The sequence below is a fragment of the Maylandia zebra genome, linkage group LG5, assembly GCF_041146795.1.
Source record: "Maylandia zebra isolate NMK-2024a linkage group LG5, Mzebra_GT3a, whole genome shotgun sequence".
NCBI classification, from domain to species: domain Eukaryota; kingdom Metazoa; phylum Chordata; class Actinopteri; order Cichliformes; family Cichlidae; genus Maylandia; species Maylandia zebra.
Genome location: NC_135171.1, coordinates 37927267 through 37952446, shown reverse-complemented (window position 1 = coordinate 37952446; position 25180 = coordinate 37927267). Strand labels below are relative to the sequence as shown.

Below are 25180 nucleotides of genomic sequence, written 5' to 3'. Positions count from 1 at the left end.
ATTCACATCGATGACAAGAGGAACTAACAAAAATGCCACACAAATGTTACTTGGTTGAGAGTGCTTAGCGGCGTAGGGTGACAGGATAGTGCGGGGAAAGGATGAAGGTGAAGAGGAGAAAGGAGAGGCAGCCTTGTCTGTTTTTCAGTCTTCAGTAACCTTGTAGCCACTCAGTTTGGGTTTTTTCTGCCACTGCGTTTCCTGGCGTTGGTGTGCCACAGTCGAAAAAGAGACAGCAAAGGACAGTTCCCGTCAAGGTTTAATGACCCGTGTGATTTTTTTTTGGCGAGAAATGTGTCCTCAGAGGCAGCTCGACCTGTCTCCCAGGCCCTGTCTTTTCCAGGATCCTGGGGAGGGAAATCTCCACCATCATAAATGCTACTGGTGACAGAAGGCCAGGGTAGAGACTATTAGAAATCAGTCATTAGTGTGCCAGTTGGCTCCCCTGGCGTGTCACCGTTGTCTCTTTTGCCACACTGGGGAGCAGAGGAAGAAGTAGACAACCACAATGAAGGTGATAAACTATCTTTAGGGTATTTTATTTTATTTTTTAAAGAGTGTATTGAATTATACTATAGCTAGACCTCTTTATGTTGTAGAGATTATTTAGAATGAGAATATACATATATCTTAAAGCCTGTGAAAAACAACACTGGTAAATATTATAAAGTCATTTCAAATGAGTAAAAAGCCAAACTTAATTCACACTGCATGGAATAAGCATAATTACACGTTTTTCATATGGGTGTCCTTAAAGAGTCCTAAGTATTGTGTTAATTGCTTTTTAATGGCGCTATTAAAAGGAGGCTGTCCCTCACGCCCCAGCACACCTGTACAGATGATAACTATAGGTTTGTAGTGGGGCGATTGATCTCAGCACAGAGTCATCATCATCATATTGCTGATTAAATGAAGAGAATGAGCCAGTTTGTTTTGAGTGCAATCAACCTGTCAACATTTTATTTAACCTTACAGCTCTCCCACACAGTGCTTCTTTTTTGATTGAGAGTTATAATGGGAATCCACTTAAATAGAACACAAACCTTTTTTTGTGTGTATTCAGAGGTTTTCTGATGGTCCAAGCACCGTGTCGGTGGTGTGTCATACTAACAAAGAAAAGTGGGATCAGGATTCACTTTAGAAAAGAGCCAGTGAAAATTGTATGGAGTCTGCACTCTCACACGATCAAGCATTGCAGCAGAGGAAGAACTCGCCAGCCCCAGTCCAGATTAGATAAGCAGGAAGTGCTGAATCTGTTCTCTGTATGCCTCCTTCTGGTACACTGAGGCTGTAAAAGTCGGTCCCAGTTTATAGAAGTGCTGATAGAGGCATAATTGAACAACCATGCTGATTATTGATATCACGAAAACACGCCAGCTTCTAATTATACCAGGCTGCATTAGAGTGTAAGGGAAGCGCAGTAGTTGAAAGGAGGCAAATGTCTCCTAATTTGTACAGGACAAATTAGAATCACACTTTAAATATATGAAATGATCAAATAAAGACTAGAGAATTGATGTTCTTTGTAATAGGACAGCTAGCAGCAGCATGGTGACCAAAAACTGACAAATGTCCATGAAAATTCAGCAACTTTAGGAGATGACAGGGACTTTAACTGCACCATGATCTGTGGCTACCAAGTCAAACTAATTTGATTTCTCAACTTTGAGATGATAAGCTTTCAGCAGGCTACAAAGAGAACGACATGATTAGGTGGGAAATATACAATAGTTGTACCTGGAAATCCAATACAACCATCTGTTAGCTGCAGGATGATGGACACACACACGCACACTCTCACACTCTGGCAACTCATGACCCAGTTTGGTGCAATGACACAGTTTTAGAAAACATTTCTACTGTAACTGCGATATCTGTGTAAAGCTGACAAACTCTAAATCAAACCTTTTCCTTTCTGTATTTTCTTTCCTCATATTCCCAACTCGTCTTCCACCCACAGCCGCTGTGCCAGCGAGTCCCTGTTTGTCTCAGTGCACGTGCCCACCAGTCTCACGCTGCCACCCGTGCAGCGGATGAAGATCGTCCTTGGACGGGTCAGGAGAGCCTGGCTCAGGATGACCCCGAGATGTGGGATCTGCTGCAGAAGGAGAAGGACAGGCAGTGCCGTGGTTTGGAGCTCATTGCATCTGAGGTACTAGGAGCCAGATTAAGTGGCGCAAAATAGCATGTGAGCGCAATCTCCAAATTTCGCTTGTGGTTGCAGTTAGTTTTCCAATCATAGACATGAGTTTGTTTAAATATCAAGTGTGAAAAAATATCATTCAACATCAGCGCAACTGGCAGTAAATTGCATGTGGCAAACATTAGTAAATCAGTTTGTTCTCTGAGAAAGGAACTCTCAGAAATGTAAATGCAGCAGGGTCAGTTGCAAAAATCTCTGAGTTCCCATCTCTTACACACTGTAATCTCTTTGTAAATATGAAAGAATTTTTGTTTATACTAAAACCCAGTTTGAACTGGTGCAACTTGCTAGTAAATCTATATAGAAACCTACATTGAAAGTCAGAATACGTCAGCGCACACCTTTTATGTTAATCTATAAATGGTTTTGTTTCCTCTCGTCATTTTGATTGAAGCGGATGGTTATTTGAAATATATAACTAATGATTACCTTAAAACACTCAGTTGAGAATAGGCGCTTGAATTTTTCACAGTCCTTTAAAACTGTTGTCACGGAGTTGTAAGGCGACAGACTCACTTGTTTAAAAAAAACGTATTTTTAAAAGGGTTTAGTCAGTCAGACACTCGTTCCACTTTTTTGTATTGATTCAATTGTCTTTCTTTTTTTAAGCAAAGATGGTCAATGTAAGCAGTTATTCGGTGTCTCAGAGAGCTGATAGCCTCTCCCTGACATGTTAGCAGTGCAATTGTCTGAGAATAACTAATCCCCTCTCATTAATGAATGAATGCGCCGACTTTGGGATATTTATTCTAGTTATTCTACATGTTACTGCTGGCTGGAAAAGTGAGGGAAAAGCCTTTGAGGTCTTGTGATAGATGTGCACACCAAATCCAACACATGATTGTGGGTATAGCATTTGAAATTCACACTCTGCCAAGTTATTTATTCTTGAATCCTCTTGCTGTCTGCATTAATGTTGTATACCTCCAAATGTCCTGTTTTAAATATTTCCATTGGCCTTTGAGGCTTCTAAAACTGAACTTTTGTCTCACACATACAGCTCATAAACTGATGTCATGATCTCTGACAGGAATAAATTCATATCAAGCTTCCTGTTAATTCATTATTCACTCACTGAGGAACTGTACACAGTAGGCTGGAAGTCATTCAAACTCAACTTCTTTAATAGTAAAAACACTTACAAGAAACTCTGCTTGTTGTGAGCGAGACTAGCTCAGTTATCAGAAAGATTTGGGCAGCTCTTTGTTTTCATTCCAAGGCTGGATGGTGTGAAATGAAAAATTTTACTATTCAGAAGAGCAGACAAGGTTTTATTTTCTGCTGTTCCTTCTCTCTCCTCCTGTTCCTTCTTCGCCACAGTAGTTGTTCAGTGGAGTATGTCAGCCCCCTCTCAACACAAAGCCTGACCACTCTAGTGTGAGATAAAGCTGATGTCTTCATTCTGCCTCCTCCCCAGCTCACTCTGCAAGTCACATCACAGTACAGCTCAGACAGACATTCCTCCGATGAGAAGACGTACAGTTTTGCGCACACACACACACACACACACACACACACACACACACACACACACACACACACACACACACACACACACACACACACACACACACACTGACACTAAGAAGCAAATGCGTTTCCTTTCTAATATATGCACAGTAGTTGGCATGACAGACGGATGCAGTAGAAAGCTGTTACTGGAGCTGTTATCTGCCTTGATCTCCTCTTGGCTCACAGGTGAAGCATTTGCATAACAACACACCACGACCACCACCCCACTCAGAGAGGCAGCATTCAGACTTTATTTGTCTGTGTTCATTTTATGTCAGATGCTGTTACTGACCAGTGTGACGATATACAAGAGAGACATGTTACACAGTCGGGGCTGCATCACTCAGATTTTAAGATTTTGGTCAAGCTCTACTGTATTGCAGTAATTGCAGATTTAAAAAAAGGCAAAGGAATGCATCTACTAACATCATCAGTCAATGAGTCCAGCCAATAAATTTCATCTTGAGCAAACTGAAAAGATACAAAGGAAACAGTATGCTTTTTTCCCTCGAACAATAATGACTAAAATTTGTTTCTCAGTGCGTCTCAACGATCCTGATGTAATTCAGCATGTGTAGAAACATTTATTGCATTATCTTGTATCCTCCAGCTGCAAGGGGATAATCATTGGAAAGTGCAGAGTGTTAGTCTATGGAAGTCCAGAGGTTCAATACTGTAATGATTGCCTCTTGCCGGAGGGGGATTTCTCACTATCACTTAACAGACTTTAATTTGCTGTCCTTGTCCCTTCTGTCTACTCGTGCCATTGATCTGTGTGTGTCCGCCTGTGTGTTCTCATTGCAGAATTTCTGCAGCCGAGCAGCTCAGGAAGTTCTCGGCTCCTGTCTTACCAACAAATATTCACGCAACCCTGTCATAAAGTACGTTTTTATTCAGCCACACCTCTGTTTGTTTTCACTATTAATATTATGTGCTTGAGGATATTTGTTACAGACGTGCACAAACACACACCGATCTATACTGTGTAGTCTTGTTTACCCATGATAGTAATTTCTTACCAGGTACATAATCCACAGCCTCTGCCTTTCCAAAGAAAATTCCTGAGGGGTTATATTTGAAGAATTTAGTGCCGGGCTGATAGTTGCATGTTTTCTATTTTCAGTTTAGTTCTGTTATTTCCTTCAGATAAGTCGCATTTATCAGCAGCAACCAGAAAGATGACATGTTTTGAAATTCATCTCATTTGATGCCTTTGATTCCTGGAATACAATCCTACCACAAATCTCTCTCCCACTGACTGTGTTTTTAATTTTTGTTTTTTTCCCTCCCGACATCCCACTCATCTGTTGTTTTTTTCTCCCACTTTTAATGTAATGTAACAAAAGGATGATCTCATTGAATGAGTGGTTTGTAAAGTAGCCATCTGTTGCACCTTCATCTGTAATTCCACTGAAAAGGTTTGATTTTCACCAGAGATGCCTCACATCTGCTGTGGAAGTTTTGGGTCTAGGTTGGTGTAGATCTTTCTTGACTAAATTTACTGTTTGTGGAAAATGTGTGAAAATATGTTAAAGGGGCCGTAGTCTAAACAGTTTTACAGCGATGTACCAAATGACAATGCAAAATTAGTGCTTTACTTAGAGGGTTTGCTTGTACTGATGACTCTAGACTATGGAGAACATTTGTGTCCATAATGTATACCTGTCATAGTGTTGGTTTTTACCAATATGTCCTACCTGCTCAATCCCAAGCAACAGACAAATAGATGGCAAGTAGCTGGTGATTGCTGTTGGCTATATAGGCAGTTCCCATCAGGGGCTGGCTGTAACAAAAATAGATTTAATGGACTGAACAGACTGGTATAGCTAATCTGATGAATGATAATTTCATTTTGTATTTGCATGGAATGCAGTTAACAGTAGTTCACCACACTGGCTTGTCCGTTGTGTTCACGGCATTGTTCTGCTGGCCAGAAATGAACTATCCCTGGTTTAAGGGACCAACGACATAGTGAATACAGATAAAGCATGTCATCAATGTTCCCTCTAATTTTCCATGTGTCTGAGCGAACACACAAACTCCCTGAGCGGTCCCTTGGACCACTGTGAGCGACATCAGACGTGTGCACTGTGGTCCCACCAGCATTGAATCCATCCAAGTTACATGGTTTATTAAGATAATCAAATTACAGCATTTATATTTATGTTAGTGTCAGGGACCAAGCAGTAAAGCATAAAGGACACCGGTGGTTTTAATTCAAAAAACGGGTTTTATTGACCCAAAAATATGAAAATATATTTAACAAAGCCAAAACTTAAACAGGAAGACCAATAAAAGAGGTCAACTCAACAGACTAAACTCAAGATAATAATTAACAAAACCTCAAACAAACATATGGTAAACTGACCTGCTGAAATGACACACAGGGGACTTAAATACTGGTTTAGCTAAACCAAATGACACACACGGGGGAAAACAAGATGGCTGCCATATAACCAACTAATACAAAACATTTAAACAAACATGAAACACCCCCCAGGCAATGAAGCATGTGGTGCAATCCAATTAGGCTGTCAGCAGTACTTCAGGTCTCCCAGCCCTTTGCCACACCTTTTGCCAGACAGGAGGAGACACCAACCCCCAGGTAACTCAAACAAAGAAAGATGTATTAATATAACAAAACAGAACTTTGACCTTGCAAGGTTAATATGTGTGCACTCCATATAAACATTGGAAGGTGTGATGGAAAAATGAATACATTTAATAAAGAAACGATATTGAACAATAAATAGAATATTTTAAAGTAGTGACTGTAAATTAAACTAAAGTGAATCAACGGGTGATGAGGTGTGGAGCTTACCATGTGTGGCATGCCATCACAGTTAGACTACTTTTAATTAACTGCTTTAGCCCACTTACAATGAAAATGTAAAACAAAAATGTAGTCATTGACCTGTGTAGTTTGTTAACACTATTGGGAGTAAAAATAACTTGAATTCCAATTTTGAAAACATATCTTTCTTCTTTTTTCTTTTTTTTTATAAAGCTCTGACTTGTATTATGAGTCTGTGGTCTGGGAGAGAGTCCTGTAACTCTCTGACTGCAAAATACAGTATATAATGACCAATGTTGGACAATTAATTATATAGTTACTTTTTAAAAAAAGTATCTCAGTTTGGCAAACAAAGTTTTTTGCAGCTATTTTTTTTAAATGCAGCCAAGGCGTTTTTTTAAATAAACATTTCAAACTATTTACAGAACAATCAGCTGTTCTGCATCAAATTTAATGCAATACAAATATTTTTGGAGTGCCACTCCAAAAATTATTTCTTTCCACTATGAGATAAAGGAGAACATCAGCCTGCAGGCTGTACTTTTTTCGACCAATAGGAAAGGGTGGGGGTGTTTTTGGTTTTGTTTTTGCTCACAGGCAGAGCGTTTTTTCTTATAGAACGTTTCTTCCCGCAGTAAATATAAACAACAATAGTATTCAGGAAGAAAACCAAGCATTTCATATATTTTTATCATAACTCTGGTTTTACGTGGCCGATCAACACAATTTAAAAACTGGTATAAAGTCCACACTTTTTCCATCAATTGTTCCGTCTGTCCTGCTCACATCTCCAATGGTTGTACACGTTGTCATTAACGTGGCTTCACTCCACATCAGCCACGCCGCTTTGCTAGCCAAAACACCGGTGTCGGCACACAAGGACGCTGTCATAGCCTGTCAACCACGTTGATTAGCTGCGTATATACGAATGTGAATCGCATCATTGGCTGGACTATGGGATAAGGTGGCATCGTTCTAATCCCATACAGGAGCAGCCAGTCACTCACTGACTAACACTGCAAAACAGAATTGTTGAAATTTTAATTTTAATTTCAATTCAGGTTAGATTTTTTTTGTGCGCAACGAAGATTTTCTGTGCACAGAGACCGTGTCAGCAGTGCGCAATTGCGCACGTGCGCAGCTTAGAGGGAACATCGCATGTCATGCATGTGAACTCAGCTTGCACTTAGTTCTTTTCCCATCCTCAAGCACTCGTCTTTGTACCAGGAAGTCACAATGACATACCAATAGTACACGGACATTAGATGAATTGAAACAAATTTTCCATTACAGGTCTCATGGTGGAGGAGGAGTGGTTGACCAAATTGAGCTGCTCTGTCAGAAGCGAGCTCTGGAGGCCTTTGACCTGGATCCAGCTCTGTGGGGCGTCAACGTCGAACTGTACTCTGGCTCTCCTGCCAACTTTGCCACTTTCACCGCTGTACTCAATCCCCACGATCGTATCATGGGCCTGGACGTATCTGATGGTGGACAGTTAGTATTCACTGTTGCTTTATTTTCATTGTTGGTCCTGTTTTTTCTTCATCCACACACTTTTAAAGCCACCCAAGTTGTTGGTCAACTGTAGTGTGTTACTGCCCTGTTTTAGTTTCCTACAAATCTGATATTCATATTGAATAAAATTTTGTGAAAAGGTTTACAAACAGAGTCTTTGAACTTCCATGTTTTATTCTTTATGTATATATTGTTTTTTCTCACTCCAGTCTGTCTCACGGCTACATGTCTGATGTGAAAAGAATCTCTGCAACCTCAATCTACTTTGAGACAATGCCTTACAAGCTAAATGTAAGTAGAAAAACCTTCTACTAATATCTACTGACACCTGTTGATTAGGGCTGTTTGATAGGATGATACATATGGGATGATATGAATATACATATCGGATATGAAAACATCGTTTCATATTATGCTATCGTTTGTTTTGTGGTGTCGCAAAATAAGCTGTTTACGGCAATATTTTTTCATCGTTTTGATGGTCACTGTAGTGGCGATTTAAAATAACCACACTATGGACGGACAAGCGACTGTTTTTACACGTACTTTCATTAGCAACGGTAAAATCATTGTGTGGTTCCGCCGTCTGCTTGTTTATTTTCTACATAAACCTTTCACAATAAAGCTCAACTTTTCAAAATACACTGAAATGATATACATTATTCTCAAACATCAAATTTCAGAATATGCGTCAAACAAATTACCTGAAATAAAAACATAAGGTAACTATAAATGGTGCTTACAGTCACCACGTGGATGCGGGCACAGAGAATGCCAACATGGCCAGTGAAGATGAGGCAGAACCAGGTAGCTCCAAACAGAAGGACCAGTCAAAACAAATCGAGGACCTTATTCCTAAACGAGGGGCTACCTCTGTAGCATGGACAGGGTTTGGTTATGAAAAGTCTGACACGGACCAGAAAACACAGAGCAGGCAAACCTCTTCAACCACCTACGCAAGAATCACGTGAACGAGTATGGAGAGAGTTAACGGATGAGAAGCAAAAAAGAGCCATCAGGTGTTCAAAATACACCTTAGACTCAAACATTAGAACAGGCTTTTCCCCACAGCACACCGTGTAATAAATACAAAGAAAATGACAGCCAGTACAAGTTATGTCTAAAAATGTATAGTTTAATGCATCAGTCAAAACACTCGACTCCAGGTACACGACGCCCAGCTGAAAACGCTTCACACAAGTCGAGTTCCCCGAGATTCACAGAATTTACAGAAAATGCACTATTTTGTGATATATATTGTTATTGGGATAAGAAATGTCATATCGGGATATGACATTTTGATCATATCGCACAGCCCTACTATTTATACCAGTGTAGTACGATTCGCTTTTTGGAGGTAGAGTATGAAAACTGGGAGATATACTGATGTATTTTTGATGTCTTACGAATGTCAGTGTGAGAAGTCTTCCAAAAGCCAATAAGCCAGCAAATGTTAAGACAGTCAAGCTTTCAGTATGTTAGAGTTAGATGTAAACACATTGCACAAGGCCGACACACGCAGCTTTTTTGCTAGTTCTTCTTATAATAGAATTTAAACTTAAAAATAATAATGTAATAATGACTACTGCCACATTACAGTAAATGTATACTGAGCAATAAGCCATGTCTTAGATTGCTGTCATAATATTGGCAGTTATGCTGACAGTGTTGGTCAGCTTGTGTTCATCAAATGTGAACACCTGGGATAACTAAACTATATTTGAATCTTTTTACAGTGTTACTCTTTTTGTTTAAAATCATTAACTTATTCATTGAAAGAAACACAAAACAACAGCAAGAAATGTAAAGACAATAATAGCCTTTTAGAAAATCCTGTTTGTTTCCCTGCCCCAGAGGGAAGACATGAGGCAGTGTGGCTAGGGATTTAGTGTCTAACTTCACAAAACTTAAACGCAACAGACACTTGCTGGCAGCTGTTTGCTGACACAGGGCAGTTCGCAAGTTTATAGTCAATATACGGCGACCATGTAGTCTTACTGCTATACTTGTAACACATTCAAAGTATTTTCCACCTGCACCAGCATCTGTTAAGTTAGGTTGCATCAGATTTAACAAGTGATTTTTTAAAATTAACATAAAGTTTTGATCACTCGACTATATTTAGTGTAGAATATTTTATTTCTGGGGTCATAGTTGCAGTGTTGGTAGCAGCTGATGGATGGTCATGAGAGTCTGTGTGTCCAGACCTGCTGATGTATGGGCAAGCAGGACCCCTCTGTGAGAAAGATAATGGGAAATCGACAAGCTGGCCAGCACTACTGGCTCTGTCTTCACAATGAGCAGGTTGATGGAGTGAGGGGGCATCCATAGATGTGCTCTGGAGATGGGAGATTATCAGGCTGTCTAAATAAAGCTTTCCTTCCTCCTTTTCTCTCTTCTTTTTCGTGTCTCTGTCTGCCTTATTCACCATTGTTTTTGTCCCTCACTTTGTTTTTCGGCTGCATTCTGGTGTCTTTCACTGCTTCTCTTTTCTGACGCTTAAAGGTGGACTAGAGGGGCAAAACTTCACTATGAGGCATCAGACATATCGGTCACTGGACAGGGTGAGCCTGGCTCCATTTCATGTGACTTCAAATTGCATTTACTGGAAAAAATGGATTGTCTAATGTGTTTCTTACATTGTTCATTTTAATAAAAGGGGGCAGAGAGAGTCTCGAAACCAACCTGAATCTGTTCAGGTTCATTGCACCAGCATAGCAGGTCCCTGAATGGTTAAATTAGGATAAGTAGGGGTGCATTACTGCAATTGCTCCATCTTCTTCCATGATATGATAGGTATAAATGCCTCCTTTAGATAAATTCCTTCCCCTTTTAAGGTAGCCAAAGTACTTCAAATACAGCTGCTTCGAATGAGCTTCAAATGGAAAAAATCTCTCTTCCGTGTAGATATGTTTGCTCTTGATACTCAGATATCTGACAGTTTTTTGATCTTTACATATTCCTTTTTTCTCCTGACCCTTACATTCCCTCTAATATTCTCACATTCTTCTTCCACTTTCTCTTTATTCTTTCACACTCTTCCTTTATCTTCTCTGTTTCCTCAATCTGTCTCCCTTTCTGCAGATTGCAACAGGACTTATAGACTACGACCAGATGGAGATGACAGCCAAGCTGTTCCGGCCCAAGCTCATCATCGCTGGCACCAGTGCCTATGCCCGGCTCATTGACTATGCCCGCATCAAGAAGGTGCACGGAGAACTCTCTGCATTCACAGCTCACCCCATGTTCACCCCGTCTTTTTCCGTTCTTTGCATTGTAATGCCAAACACACCAGCTTCCCATACCGACAGGTCACATCTCGCCAGCATTACTTCAAACCGTGTCTTTGCTAATTTCGTCCGACAGAAATGGAGACTCGTCTGCTCTAAATAAAGAGCATTCACTTTGAAGCTTCAACATTTTCCAAACACACTAATTTCAGGGTCATTACACACTTTACACACAGCTGCTTTCTTCTTCTGTTGACTACTCAACTCACACTGAGTCACAAGTACTCAGTAGCAACTTTTAACCACACACTTCACTGTTCTCTTTGACGGTGCACAAGAGGCCCCTTTATCTGTTTTGTTATACCCACCCGCTGATTCACTTCATTCACTCCATGACTGTTTCCCTTTGTTGCAGAGCTCCACTTTAGCTAGTACCATCAGATGGAGTGTCCCACCATTACAGAGCTGTGTTTTTATTAAGCACCATAACTACTTTGCCACTAGGCCTGAAGAGGGGCCATATTTTCCCCCTGGCATGTCTCTGTGCAACTGTTCTCTGTTTTATGGCCGAATCTGTTAGGCAGACTTCACATTTTAGGCGGGGGTGAGCTACCTAGATTGTAGAGTTGTTCATTTTTTGTGTGTTTTTTTTTTTCTTTTATTATCGGTATTCATCAACTGCCGCGCTTCACCCTCTTGTGTTCTTTACCCTCTTTCCTTTTAATCTAATAAACGTGCAGATCCAGTTCAGATATGAGAGGAAGAGAGATTGTCACGATAATGCATATTAATTGGAGCACTAAAAAGATTGTTTACTGCTCTGATCATTCGCCAGCGAGTCATTTGCATGTTAGCGAGCTATTTATTGTTTGTGCCTTTTTCAATAAATGCTGGCAAGAGACAGCAAGGATTTATTGAATTGCGTTATAATATTTCAGGCCTCTGAAGACTGCTGAAGGATGTAATTACACCAGCTATCATTTGAAATGTCTTTCCTTAGAGAACATGGGTACCGTTAACAGATGGAGTTAGTCCTCAAATCTTAACTGTGGGGGGGTAAATGTAAATGTAGTGCCAAGACATTGTATCTGAAAAACATTTTATATGCATACACAATGTAATTTATCTATATTTGAGCAGTGTCAAAAACTCACTAAAGCTGAAGTGCTAAGTTTGAGCTTTATCAGGGCTTGGGTGTCTTCATTAAATCACTTATTTTTGGAAAAGACGTAACCGCCTGGCAGAGTCCACGGTGAGTTTAGGGGTCATATTTAATATGTCTGCAGTAAAGTCCAACTGAGCACTGTGAGCAGAGAACTTTACAGATGGCAGAGATCAGTAGGAATTTAAAAATATTAATTGAAAGGAGCTGCAGTGAGCTTATCATAAGAGCAAATCATAAGTGTTTACAATTTTTAAACATGGTGAGCACTGATTTGTTCCAAAACATAAAAAGTAAACCCCAGGAAGACCCCCCCCCCCCCCCCCCCCCAAAAAAAAAGGCCCATGAAAGAAATGCTAAGTAAGATTTCGCTAAGTAACAGAAGCTAGTGGAACAGAGGCTTGTCCAGATGGGACATCATAGCTTCGGCTCTCTTTTGAACTTTTTTTCTGAACTCAGGACTGTGTCACCTTAAAGCAGGGGACAGTGTCTAAGAAAGGCCAAAAACCTTACACTGCAAATCTAATCCAGATGGAAAAGAGAAGGTATTTTCACCTCATAGTTTTCAGGCTAATCCTGGAGGCTCAGTGATTTTAATTTAAAGTCTTTGTGAAGCACAGGGAACTGCACCCGATTCAGGATACTTTATTAATGCTTAAGGAAATTGTCTTAAAAAAGGACTTGGATAGTTAGCTATAGATGATTTTCTCAGTATTATTGTAGGGTCTTTGCCTAATAATATAAACATTCAAGATTCAAAGCGTTTATTGTCGTGTACAAAGTAAGCATTTCTCTGTACAATGAAATTCTGTCTCTGCTGTCCACAAACAGATGCTGGTTAATATGTACATTAGAACTAGAACACATAAAGCACAAATAGTATAAATAAATAAATGGAGACAAGAAATTGAAGTATTAAATAGATTTGTGTGCATTGAGGCCACTGGTTTAATTTGGGCTGTATAAATAAAACTGAATGGAATTTCACATTTTATGTTAGTTTTTGTTTTAAACATTTCACCCATTAAAGTATAAAAAGTTCAATTTTAAAAAATGTAAAATCCATGGATGAAACTTTACAGTCAGTTCGACCATTCAGACATTTTACACAGCAAATCGCCAAAACTGTTTTCAGTAAGCAGTTCTTCACTCATCCATTTCAATCTAATCTAATAAATAGATCAAATTAAAAAGAAAATTCAATACAGAAAATAATACAAGCACACAAGCTTCTTCATAGATACCAAACCGCATGTGAAGGTTATTTCTGAGACTGGTAGAACTTTATTTTTTATTTAGCCTGTTGTTTGCTGGGTCGTTACTTCTACAGACCTCAGTTTGATTTTTGAGCATGTCCTTCATTTTATTTGTTAGGTTGAAATTTAATATTTTGATTTATTCTTTAGACTCTTTAAACTCTTATATTGTGCAAGAGTCTTGAGTGCCCCATAATTTCTCTACATTTCGCATAAGACATGCCAGATCTTCTCCTAGTTTTCTTTTATGAAGGTGTTTCAAAGTTGTTCTTTGGACATTGGCTGTGTTTGAACGTTGTTTCAAACGAAATAATTGGACCAGTTTTAACTTCATAGATGTGCGTGGGTGTGTAACTTATCAGCTGTTTGGGCCTGGTCTTTGGGAATATGAACAGACAAAGCAATCTCATGGTGCCTTCCCAAAAACGGGGCATATACTACTATGTGAATTCCATAAATTTAAGGTTTTCCTACTTCATAATCAGTTTTTGTTGTTTCTGTTATAGCTCATCACTCATCCAAGTGACTCCTTGGATGAGTGATTAATGTTTCTCTCACTGAAAACGCTACATCCAGATGAACAGAATCAACTTTTTGGGATTTACTTACCTGGCACGAATCAAGAGCTTGTTTAAATTTAAAATTGACTATTACATTGATTTAGTAACTGAAAGGTTGGAAACCTTTTGGGGGACCAGCACTGTATCTGTTGTTGCATTCGGAGTGTCCATTTCACAGTGCAGTATTATAAAAGGAGTCAGACACATGTGAGGTACAAGTATTAACGGCAGGCAACTTTTTGCTTTAACTACTGCCAAAGCAACCGTGCATAACTATGATCATTACTGCAATGAATGTTTGTTTATTTCCAAAGCCAATGCATACAGTATTTGGCATGCGCAGATTGCCTCTACATGTGCAGTAGATGCAAGGGCAGTACCAAAGCTTTGGTTCCCTCTCCTGCAGTTCAGAAGTGTTTCACTGAGTCCGAAAAATTTAGAACAGAGCCCAACATATTTCTGTCATATTTCATAGTGGCACATACATTGTTTTTGCTATCATGGTGCTCTCATGGTCCTTTGATATCACATCTAAAAAACACTCTTCTCTGACAGGACCAACCTACTATTAATTTGCGTTTAAATTTCGAGTTACTAAGTGCTTCCTTTGTAACATTCACACACGCATTCATACACCAATGGAGTATTCATACTCTGATCGTAGAAAACATGGAGGTTAGTATCTTGCCCAACTGGAGCAGACCTGGGATCGAACCACCAACCTTCCGGTTAGTAGGTGAAACTTTATTAGGTAAAACTTTGTTATTTTTGTTATTTTCACAGTAGAGGGTGTGCAAATATTAAGGGTATAACTATTGCACTGTGTATTAGATGGAGGAGTTGTAAAGTGAGACTGATTCCCTGTGTCTTTCAGTGGTGCATTTGGGTGATCTTAGTCTCTCACTTAACACTGCTCCTGTGACTGGTCAGCACAGATGAGTGGGCGGGAGGTATTGCCCAGCATTGTCCTTACTTTCAACAAAATTCGGCTCTCCGACACCACCTTAAGGGAGTCCAGCTCCATCCCCACAACATTGTCCTTTCAGATCAGTTTATTGAATTTGTTGGCATCTGCGACCCTCAACCTGCTGCCCCACCATGCAACAGCATAGAGGATGGCAGCAGCCACAACAGACATAGAAAATTCTGAGCATTTCTGACAGATCTTCAAAGACGTCAGCCGCCTCAGAAAATACAGACGACTCTGGCCCTTCTTGTAGAGCGCAGTGGTGTTTTTAACCCAATCCAGTTTATTGTCGGTGTGTACTCTCAGGTATTTATAGTTCTCCACAATTATCACATCGACCTCCAGTATTGAAACAGGGGTCACATGTTTCCTGATCCTCATAAAGTCCACAATCAATTCTTTGGTCTTTGTCATATTGATCTTGTATTGAAAAAAAAATGGAACTTTCCTGCCACATGTGTATACATGTTGGTCTTAATTTTATAACTGTTCCCTCATCCTGCCTCTTTTTCTTCCAGCTGTGCACCAACATCAATGCCTACCTGCTTGCTGACATGGCTCATATTAGTGGCCTGGTGGCAGCCAAAGCCATCCCCTCGCCCTTTGAACATGCTGACCTGGTCACCTCCACCACGCACAAGTCCCTCCGTGGAGCAAGGTAAGGTCAAACTGTAAGAGACACGGGTGGGAACAAAAATCAAATTACTGAGAAGCAAACCTGGTTTGGTTTTTAGAGAATAGTAAAAGTGCTTCATCAGTAAAAGATTCTGTTCTGTCCAGGGCTGGTCTCATCTTCTATCGGAAGGGTGTTCGCTCAGTTGACAAAAAGGGAAAGGAAATCATGTACGACCTCGAGGACAGGGTCAACTTTTCCGTCTTCCCCTCCCTGCAGGGTGGACCTCATAACCATGCCATTGGTGCTGTAGCAGTGGCACTCAGACAGGTCTGCACAACCTTTAAGAACATGTTGCATAAACTTCAGTCAGCAGAGGGGAAGTAATCTGTTCTGTCACAAGATGCATATAACATTAGTTTTTGTTAATAAAACTCTAGACATGATGCAGTTACATCATACAGTTTCTTGATGTCTGTATCTATTTTTGATAGCCAAATGATAAACTTACTGTATGGTTTTGGTTCTGTGTGTCCAGGCACAGTCTCCCCTGTTTAAGAAGTATGTTGACCAGGTGCTAAAGAATGCCAAGGCTATGGCTGCAGCTCTTCTCAGCAAAGGCTACACTCTGGTATCAGGTAATCTAGTGTGTATTTACTCAATTCTTTATTTTCCAAGTCACAGACTCAGCACAGAGCATTTAACACTGAAAATTCACATAAAATGTCCTGTAACAAAATGCAAATTACACAGCAAGAAAAAAAGCACAAATCCATTTAAATTCATGATGTGCAAATAGGCTAATGTCGCTGCGCCTGCCTTGTCAGTCAAGAAAATAAAATCAGATGAAAGTGGTCACTTTGCGGTTGTGAGCAAATGCTTGAATCTTGTACTGAATCCAATACGCTGGCCTCAGCTGTTTTTTGATGTATAGCCTTCAATTGATACTCTAAAAATACAGACTTGTCCTGTGCTTACTCTGCAGTGTGTACATACACCCTTCTTTAATCCCTTAGTAAATGTTTTAGCCAAATAACTGGAAAGAGTGAAAGACCGTACCAGTAAAACACAAATTCAGTGCTTTTACAAACCCTATACAAATGTTGGTTGACTTAGTTTCAACTGTTAAAGACAATTCCTGTCTGACTTTCCTGATTAAGTTCCCTTCAGGTGACAAACTATCACAGAGACTAATAATATCGTATCTTATAACGTTTGGATGACTCTTAAAACCTTTGTAAACTGGAAGTGGAATCTAATTAGTTAACATCTCCCAGTTGCATTTTCTCAGTACAAAGCTAGAATAAGTTCATACGATCTAATTACTAGGAGGTACACTGTACAACTACCTTCCATAGTCTCAGCTAATGGAGAGCGTCATTACCAAAGTGGGAAGAGGCCTAAAATGTTCTTGTTCCACCACAGGTTATAAATAATGCTGTCAGTTCCTAAATGTTGTCTAATTAGCAGCAATCTTCAGACATAATGTGTGCTTAAGAAAACAAACAAGCAAAAAAAAGAAAAAAGAAAACACAGTCCAGAACACGCTTGGCCTGTGATTTACTCTATCCCATTAATCTCCTCACTGTCATTCTCTTTGGGGGTGATTTTTGAGATTTATGTTGTAGAGTTCTCTATTTTAATGGTCAGCCATCTTGAAAATTGAACTCTGTACATTATGAACTTGTAAATGATAATTCCAGAGTAGTAGAATTGCACACAGTTGCACATGGGCTACTCTGATAGATTTTCATAATGTTTAACTATTAAATGAAGTGCTGTGGAGAGCTGCCTTTGTATAGTTGATGTAAGGAGCACCAAGATAAAAAAGCATCAGTATAAAAGTCATCTTGTCCATAACCAACAAATTTGTGAACTAATGAGCAAATCCTGCAGCCCAGGCAAGGTAAACTAGCTGACAGGTTGTGTAATGACTTATCCATGTTTTTAAAGAAAGCAACATTATCAGGTACTTCCATTGATACTCTGAACACATAATTATCCACTCATGTCCCAAAATCAGCAATTTAGTGAGTCCTCACTTAAAAAAAAGAAAGAAAACAAAAGGAAAACAAAAAACTGCCTCACACAGTCATCCAGCAGCTCGGATTATTGTGGGTTTTTTGGTTTATTATGTCTAGAATAAAGATATTTATAATACCTTTGGTGGTTGTCACTATTATTGGTTAGACTTTTACGTGTCCTGCTTAAAAAAGTGCATTTTGACGGCCTGTATTCCAGGAACATGTGCATTTACTCTTGTGGAAGCTAACGGGGATCTAAATAAATGATCTATTTGTCTCCTTCACACTTAAATCTTATTAAATGAACAAAATCTAATTTGGCTTTTTTGGTTTCAGCGTTGTGAAATGTATAAATAGCATGAATCAGATAAGCACATAAAAGAGGAGAAAATGTCAAGCAGTACTCCTTCTTAAGCTAAATCTAATATCTGTGTTTCATACATTGGTGTGACAAGGTGCTGTGATCAAATGCTTCACAGCGAGGTTTGTGTGTCTACAAAACAACATGCTTCTGTCCTCATTAAAAATTCCAGGTGGGACCGACACCCACCTGGTCCTCGTGGACCTGCGGCCCAGGGGTGTTGACGGGGCTCGGACTGAGAGGTTACTTGAGCTTGCGTCAATCTCCACCAATAAGACTACCTGCCCTGGAGACAAGAGCGCCCTGGCGCCTGGTGGCCTCAGACTAGGTAAGAAGCAGCTTCACATCACACTGTGTTTGGCCGAACACACACCAGGGGTGTTGTGAAACCATGCGCTTCCCTGTATATTCATTTTGAATGTTAAAAGAAACCGATCAGTTGTCCAGCAATGTTATAAAGTTTTTTTTGTCAGATTTATTTTACATTCACCACCTTCTTCAATTAATCTGTGTTGCTTTTTTAAAAATGTAGTTCTGCAAATGGAAATTAGTCAGCCACAAATTAAGCCACAAGCACTGAGCTGTTCATGATTAATTAAACTTGTTTGGCTTTTTAATCATCTTTCAGGAAGTTCAAGAGCTTCTCATCTACACTCCCTCATTTTTAGCATTATCTTAAGGCAATATTTCGTACCTGTAATCCAATGCACTGCACTTATTACTTTCTCTTTTGTCCTGCACTGTGGCAGCCATTAGTATTTGTGTAGTCGAATCTGTATAGATTAATTACTGACCTTTTAAGAAGCTCCAAGTCTATACAATTTTTAAAAACTATATGGCAAAATTAGCAGAAAAAAAGCAAGAACAAGAATTTAAAAAACGTAAAACTGGAAAAGTACAAAAGGAAGTATATAGTTCATAGTCTATTTCAACCTGAGTGATGTGTTCTTCTCTGTCAGGTGCTCCAGCCCTGACCTCGAGACAGTTCAAAGAAGCTGACTTTGTGCAAGTTGTCGAGTTCATGGATGAGGGTTTCAAGATTGCCTTGGATGTCACGAAAAAGACAGGTGAGCCTGCTGTGAGGAGGGGGGCAGATTAATCTGTAGCTCAGGGGATGCCTAAAACATGTTTAAACTCTTTTTACCAAAGCACAGTTTGAAACTGTTCATTATTAACTGTAATAGCATTAGTGAATTTATAAAGTCAAATATAGTGCACGGTCTTTAAAATTGCTGCATGAGAGAAGACAAAATGTCCAGTGGTAGTGAAACAGAGGAAGCTAAGAATAAACATCTGAGCATTTCTCTTTTCTGTTGTTGTTTGCAGGAAAGCTCCAGGACTTCAAGAACTTCCTTCTTCAGGACCCAGAAACGGTGGCTCGCATCGCAGATCTGCGCCACCGTGTTGAAGCTTTTGCCAGGCCCTTTCCCATGCCAGGGTTCTCCGACCATTAGCCCACTGTGGACTCACGGGTCTATCACAGCCAGATGGCAGAGAGCCGGCAGGGCAGAAGTGTGGATGGAGTGAAATGTGGCTGGAGCCTGTGAACTGAAATGGCTTGAGTTCGCTTTTCCAATCATAAATGGGAAATAATTTTTTATACTGCTTTGCAGTCACGAGTCATCTGTTTGGGTAAAAACATAGCTTCCATGTTGAGTTAAAGAAACAATCAAATGTGACAGATTTTCTAGAGCAGAACAACATATTTTCTATTGTGTGTGTGTGAAGATTTTCTTCTTCATATCATTTTGTAATAAAAATGTGTGTGGAAGAAATAATTAGCAAAAGTCGGTGTCATAGTGTCTGTGATCTCAATGAAAAAGAAAAATCATACTGGATATGTTTACTCACAGTCACCTACTAACTGGAAGGTTGGTGTTTCGATCCCTATCTGCTCCAGTGTGCATGCCAAATATTTTTGGCTGGGCAGGCTTTTGCAAGATACGAACACCAAATTGCTCTCTATCAGAGTATGAATGCGTGTGAATGTTAAATAGAAAGAGCATAGAAAAAAAAAGTGCTATATAAGATCCAGTCAGTTTACCATTTACCCTTTAATGTGTGTACCTGCTCTCATCACTGAAAAGCACAAGGCTAGTGACAATTCTGGTATTCTATGGCGAATGCTAAAAGGTGCCAGGTAATACGCACAGGGCGCACTGGAGGATGTCAGGCCCCAGCCACCTTCATGAAGTCTGTCTCTTAATCTTTGGTCAGAGACATTCACACTAGTGGCCTGCTGGAGGCCCTTTCTGTTCTCATGTGCTCATTCTGCTCCTCCACAGTGCACATGGTTTCAACAAATGCGAATAAACTGTCTACATCACAACTCAGTCAAAACATATTTTACTATAGTGTTCAGAAGTCTCTGATTTTTTTTTTTAAACTGACAACTGCTGGTTTGAACCAATCTTTTTCATGTTTGTGTTCATTTTAGTAGTGCCATTCTAATAAACCCCAGTAATGAAAGTATGGTCTGTGTTGTGTAATTCTGTTATATTGTTATGTTTAACGTATTTGCAGAGGATTAAAACAGAAATCTTAAGCTTTGAAAAACTAATTTAGTCAAAATATATAGAAAAAAAATGTGAATGCATGCATCTATTTGATATTGACATAACATTGTTGGTGGCATTTACCTTGCAGAGTTTGCAGATGAAAGTTTCCTAAACAGTACAGATTTTCTACAGCTCCACTTACATGCATACTCATATAATTACACTTGAATTTTTTAATTTCATGATACCTCATTTCTGGTTTTCAAGAAGAAAACTTTTTACAAACCGTTTTACAAAAAAGTGTTGGTTTATAAAATAAGTATGAAAAAGTTTTTCCTTATAACATTTTTTTGCAGTTTGGTTGGTTTTCCACAAGTCAGCCTGTTACACTCACTGGCCATTTGGTTGGTACACCTCACAGTAATATTTCTTCAGGACAAACCATGAATTAAAAACTCATCTCATTTAATATGTGCATCTGTTCACTTGTTTTTTTGCCCCTCAAAGCTACGCTTATTTCAATCTCATAGCAAGGTGTCTCTGAAGGTGTGCCCGTCTCACCTTAACACTGATTGGAACAGGGTGACTGGTGGTTTGCGCATGGCCATTGTAGATAACATTCATGTCTTTGACAGTAAACTAAGGGAAACCAAGACAGCAGGCATGCTGCCACTGGCCCTGCTTTCACAGCTCTGAGATCAGTTACGATCTGCGCTTCCTTGCAAGCTCCAGCTAGCGTTAGCAAGTAAATGAGTTTCTGTGATTTATCATTGTACCAGAAAGGTTTTCTCCTGTTAACCATCCTTGGTCAACATGTTGACCATGATATAGAGAAGATAGAGTTTGAAAAAGTTGTACTTCATTGTCAGTACATTAACAATCAAAACTCAGAGAACTGCCGTTCACTGTTCAAGGTTCAAGGTTCTTTATTTGTCACATGCATAGTTATACAAATATAACACACAGTGAAATGTAGCCTTTTTTTTTTTTTTGAGGTATTTGGATATTAGGGCTGGGCGATATGGCCTAAAATCCATATCATGGTATAATTTGAAGCACGAGCGGTAACGATATATATCGCGATATATTCTTTTCTTCTGTATAACATATTTTCCACACTATAAGGCACACTTAAAATCCTTTAATTTTCTCAAAAATCGAGAGTGTGCCTTATGTATGAATTCTGGTTGTGCTTACTGACCTCGAACCGATCTTGGCGTGCAGAAATCTGTTAAAAAATGTACAACTTTGGTAAGCCGCACTGCTTGATGGATTGTCAGAGCATTACGGCTGCTGTGGTGAGGAGCTTCGCGGAGTAATCTGGGTCCAAAACTCCATTGACTTCAGGTCCCAAAGTCAAACGAACACTGAGAGTTAAAAACGGTCTAAATTATTTCATCTTTAATAAAATCATCAGCGTTGCTGCTTTACCAGGTGCAACAATTAAGTTTAACATCCATGAAAACAGAAGTTATTAAATTTAACGGAGTTACAAGTTAACAGGAAGTTAGCTCGCTAGTTTCCACCTAAACATGACATACCATGTTCTGAGAGATTTTTGAAACTAATTAAAACGTACAGCTCTGCTACCACTTCCAACATAAATGAAGACAGACAACTAAACAGCAGTGGCGTTTGCAGGGTTAATGAAGTTGGACTACCTGGTATATAATGTTGTGCTACGTGATTGCTAGCAACACAGCCATGTTAGCATAACATTAGCACAGTGAAGCTGGAGGATGAACGCCAACTTTTTTTCCACTCGATGATAAAAGTTAACGTGAGGGATTCTGGTGGTTAGGGACAAATGCAATCGCATAGCAGGATGCTATACACGGGGCAAACTTCAGTCAGGAGAACAACTGAGATTATTCATCCACAATAAGAGGTTAGTTATTAATATACTGCAACAATATGGGAATAGAAGAGCTGAGAGAGAATTCAATATTAATGAATCAATGTTACAGAAGTGGAGGAAGTGCAGTTTTTGGCTTTCCCCATATTTCAAAAGTGCTTCATCTCTGTTAACATCTGTTCACCGGGATAATTTGATTGTAGCCGCTGCAATGCTTTCGACCAAAACAGGCGCAGCTTGATGACATCATCAACATGCGCTATCGCGATAGATCAAAATCTCTATCGTTGGTCAAATTTATATCGTTTCTATCGTATATCGTTTATATCGCCCACCCCTACTGGATATATTTCTTTTAAATCCCAGATATGGTTGTGTTAGAAAATCAGAGTAGATCAGTTGTTCCCAAAACACTCAGTCCGGCCCTTCTGGAACAAACAACCACATTCAGAGTCAGCTTGGTCAGAACGCCAGCAGATTATCTTGACCATGTCAACGTGCCTAAATACAATAGTTGCTGCCAAGAAAATGTTTGCACTAGCAGGTGAGTCTATCATAGTGGCTGGAAAATGAACTGCAATTTGCTAAAAGGACATTTTTAGAGCTGGTTCCTTCATGTGGCACACTGCCCGTGCCTCAATGCTCTTTTTTTTTATACTTAAATTGTTATGCCCCGCCCACCGTTCGGCTGTTCTCTTACCTGCTGACTGCTTAACAGTGGGTGTGAATACCTGGCACTCATTTACCATGAAAGTAAGCAAACTTGCTAAAAGTTGTTTTTGGTTTTATAATAGTTACTTTCATAAACATAAATACTTTTCCTTTGCTCGTTTCCAATAGGAAGAGTTGCACCGGACAACTCACGCCTTTCCCACTCTACGAAAAAGGTTCATCTGCTAATGTCAGTTGGCTGCATCCACAGGTAGGTTTTTGTTTGCTGCTTGTGCTAATATGTCCAACAGAGGCTGAAGTCTTCTCTCTATTTACTGCTACTGCCTTATATTGTAACATCTAACCACTGCATGCAATAGAATCCATCTATTTTTTTAAACGTTTGCATGAGGTTGTTTTCTCTTGCTGAGCTGTTTGTATGACGATAACAGTTGGCTAATTTGCATAAAGTAGAATGGCATTTGGGACTATTTGTCACGATCCTGGGTCTTATGACCCAGTGTTTTGAGTTTTAGTTCATTTTGATGTTTTAGTTTATGTAAGCCCTTCAGGTTCCTAAGTTCATTTGTTATCATGCTTAAGTGTTTCTAGTTCTTATTATTTTCCCCTCGTGTTTCCAACTATGGTAAATCTCCCCTGCTCTTCATGTGTTTCATGTCTGTGTCTTACATTGTGAAGTTCGGGTTGTCATGTCTACGTCTCATTATGTTTCCTGTTTTATTGTGAAGAGGTCTGGTGTTTCTGTGTTCATCGTGTTCAGTTTTACTCTTCCCCTGTGGCGTTGTTATGTTCATGTTGATCTACTGTGCCTTTCTGTTCCATGTTTCAGGTCCCTATGTTCTGTCTCCCCCAGTCTGTTAAGTTCACATGTCTTGAGTTCCGTCAGTGTGTTTCCTGTTTTACTTTCACAGTCTGTTCTATGTTAATGTGTCTAGTTTTGCTCCCCTTGCCTCGTCCTGCTTAATTACTCTCAGCTATGCTCTCCTCCTGTGGCTCATTCCCCCTCGTTATCCCTCAGTGTATTTAAGCCCCATGTTTCTCTTTGTCAGTGTTGCGTCCTCCCTCATAGCTGTGTGATTTTTCCCTGTGGCTCCTTGTGCTTTAGTTTTCCCAGTTTAGTTTATTTTGTATTGTTTTTCGTGTCCCACTTCACGCCAGCAATAAAGCTGTGTTTTTTGAGTTTACCTTTTGACTCTGTGAGTTTGCGTTTGGGTCCTACTCTTGCCTGCACACAGCCGTATTGTGACACTATTTTTGTGCCAGTGTTGGGCTGAGTTGTTTAGCATTTCCCTGTAGACAGGGTGCTGTTGTTTTGGAGGTTTCCTATAGGCTTGCTATCAGTGTCAGAAAATATTGGCATTGAAAAGTGAATATTAAATGCAAACATTCACATATTTCACTTAATTTCAGGAGTAGGACAAGAAAAAATATTTCAGTGGAGCCAGTGTTCATTCAGCCTTTGCCACTGTCCACTGTTAGGTTATCAGCTGTTTTGTGTTGATTATTCATGTCATATCTATGAAGACATTTTTATTGTCATTTTAATTAAATTAATAAGAACACCTGTGGCAGTGTTTAGATGTGTCTGAATCTTTTCGGAGCTGTGGACTGGTCCTTGTGCAGCGAGTCATCACAGACCATTTGACCTCAGCAGGATTTACAGAGATGCATTAAAGCTGGCGCCGGGATTGTATTTTTGTGGAGGAGTCTTTTGTTTGCGTGAACATGTGTTGTGCCAGGTTCCTGCTTGCAGGACTGATCAAGTCAGAGTCCCTGATATTTCAGCTATGCATGTTATGTGATGTGTAGATATGCATATTAAATCTGTGGATTTACATGTCTGAGCATGAGGTGGCACATTCAAGTTGGTTTCAATGCGTAACAAGAAACACTTCTTTAAATTCACTCGTGTAAAATGTGTCATGGTTTCTGGGTCTTGAACCCAAGGCTTTGTGTTT

The 25180-nt window shown here is 39.6% G+C and overlaps 1 protein-coding gene across 12 annotated transcripts in view; it reads left to right on the top strand.

Annotated features, from left to right (window-relative positions):
* LOC101470492 (serine hydroxymethyltransferase, mitochondrial) overlaps nt 1–25180 on the top strand; it is a 99849-nt gene that overhangs the window by 7872 nt on the left and 66797 nt on the right. For 10 of the 12 annotated variants that reach the window (XR_013098708.1, XR_001342316.2, XR_013098707.1 and 7 more), the window contains exons 2-10: nt 1961–2152; nt 4520–4596; nt 7803–8003; nt 8234–8315; nt 11109–11231; nt 15718–15857; nt 15980–16142; nt 16351–16450; nt 23391–23472. Coding sequence is in view for 9 of the 12 variants with exons in the window: in XM_076884309.1 (XP_076740424.1) it covers nt 1961–2152; nt 4520–4596; nt 7803–8003; nt 8234–8315; nt 11109–11231; nt 15718–15857; nt 15980–16142; nt 16351–16450; nt 23391–23472 (1160 nt within the window). In the remaining 3 variants the exon portion in view is untranslated. Of the gene's footprint in view, nt 1–1960; nt 2153–4519; nt 4597–6141; nt 6321–7802; nt 8004–8233; nt 8316–11108; nt 11232–15717; nt 15858–15979; nt 16143–16350; nt 16451–18369; nt 18526–19156; nt 19265–19523; nt 20670–23390; nt 23473–25180 lie in introns of those variants that run through there. The other 2 variants (XM_004547679.5, XM_014413262.3) reach the window with 2 other exon arrangements.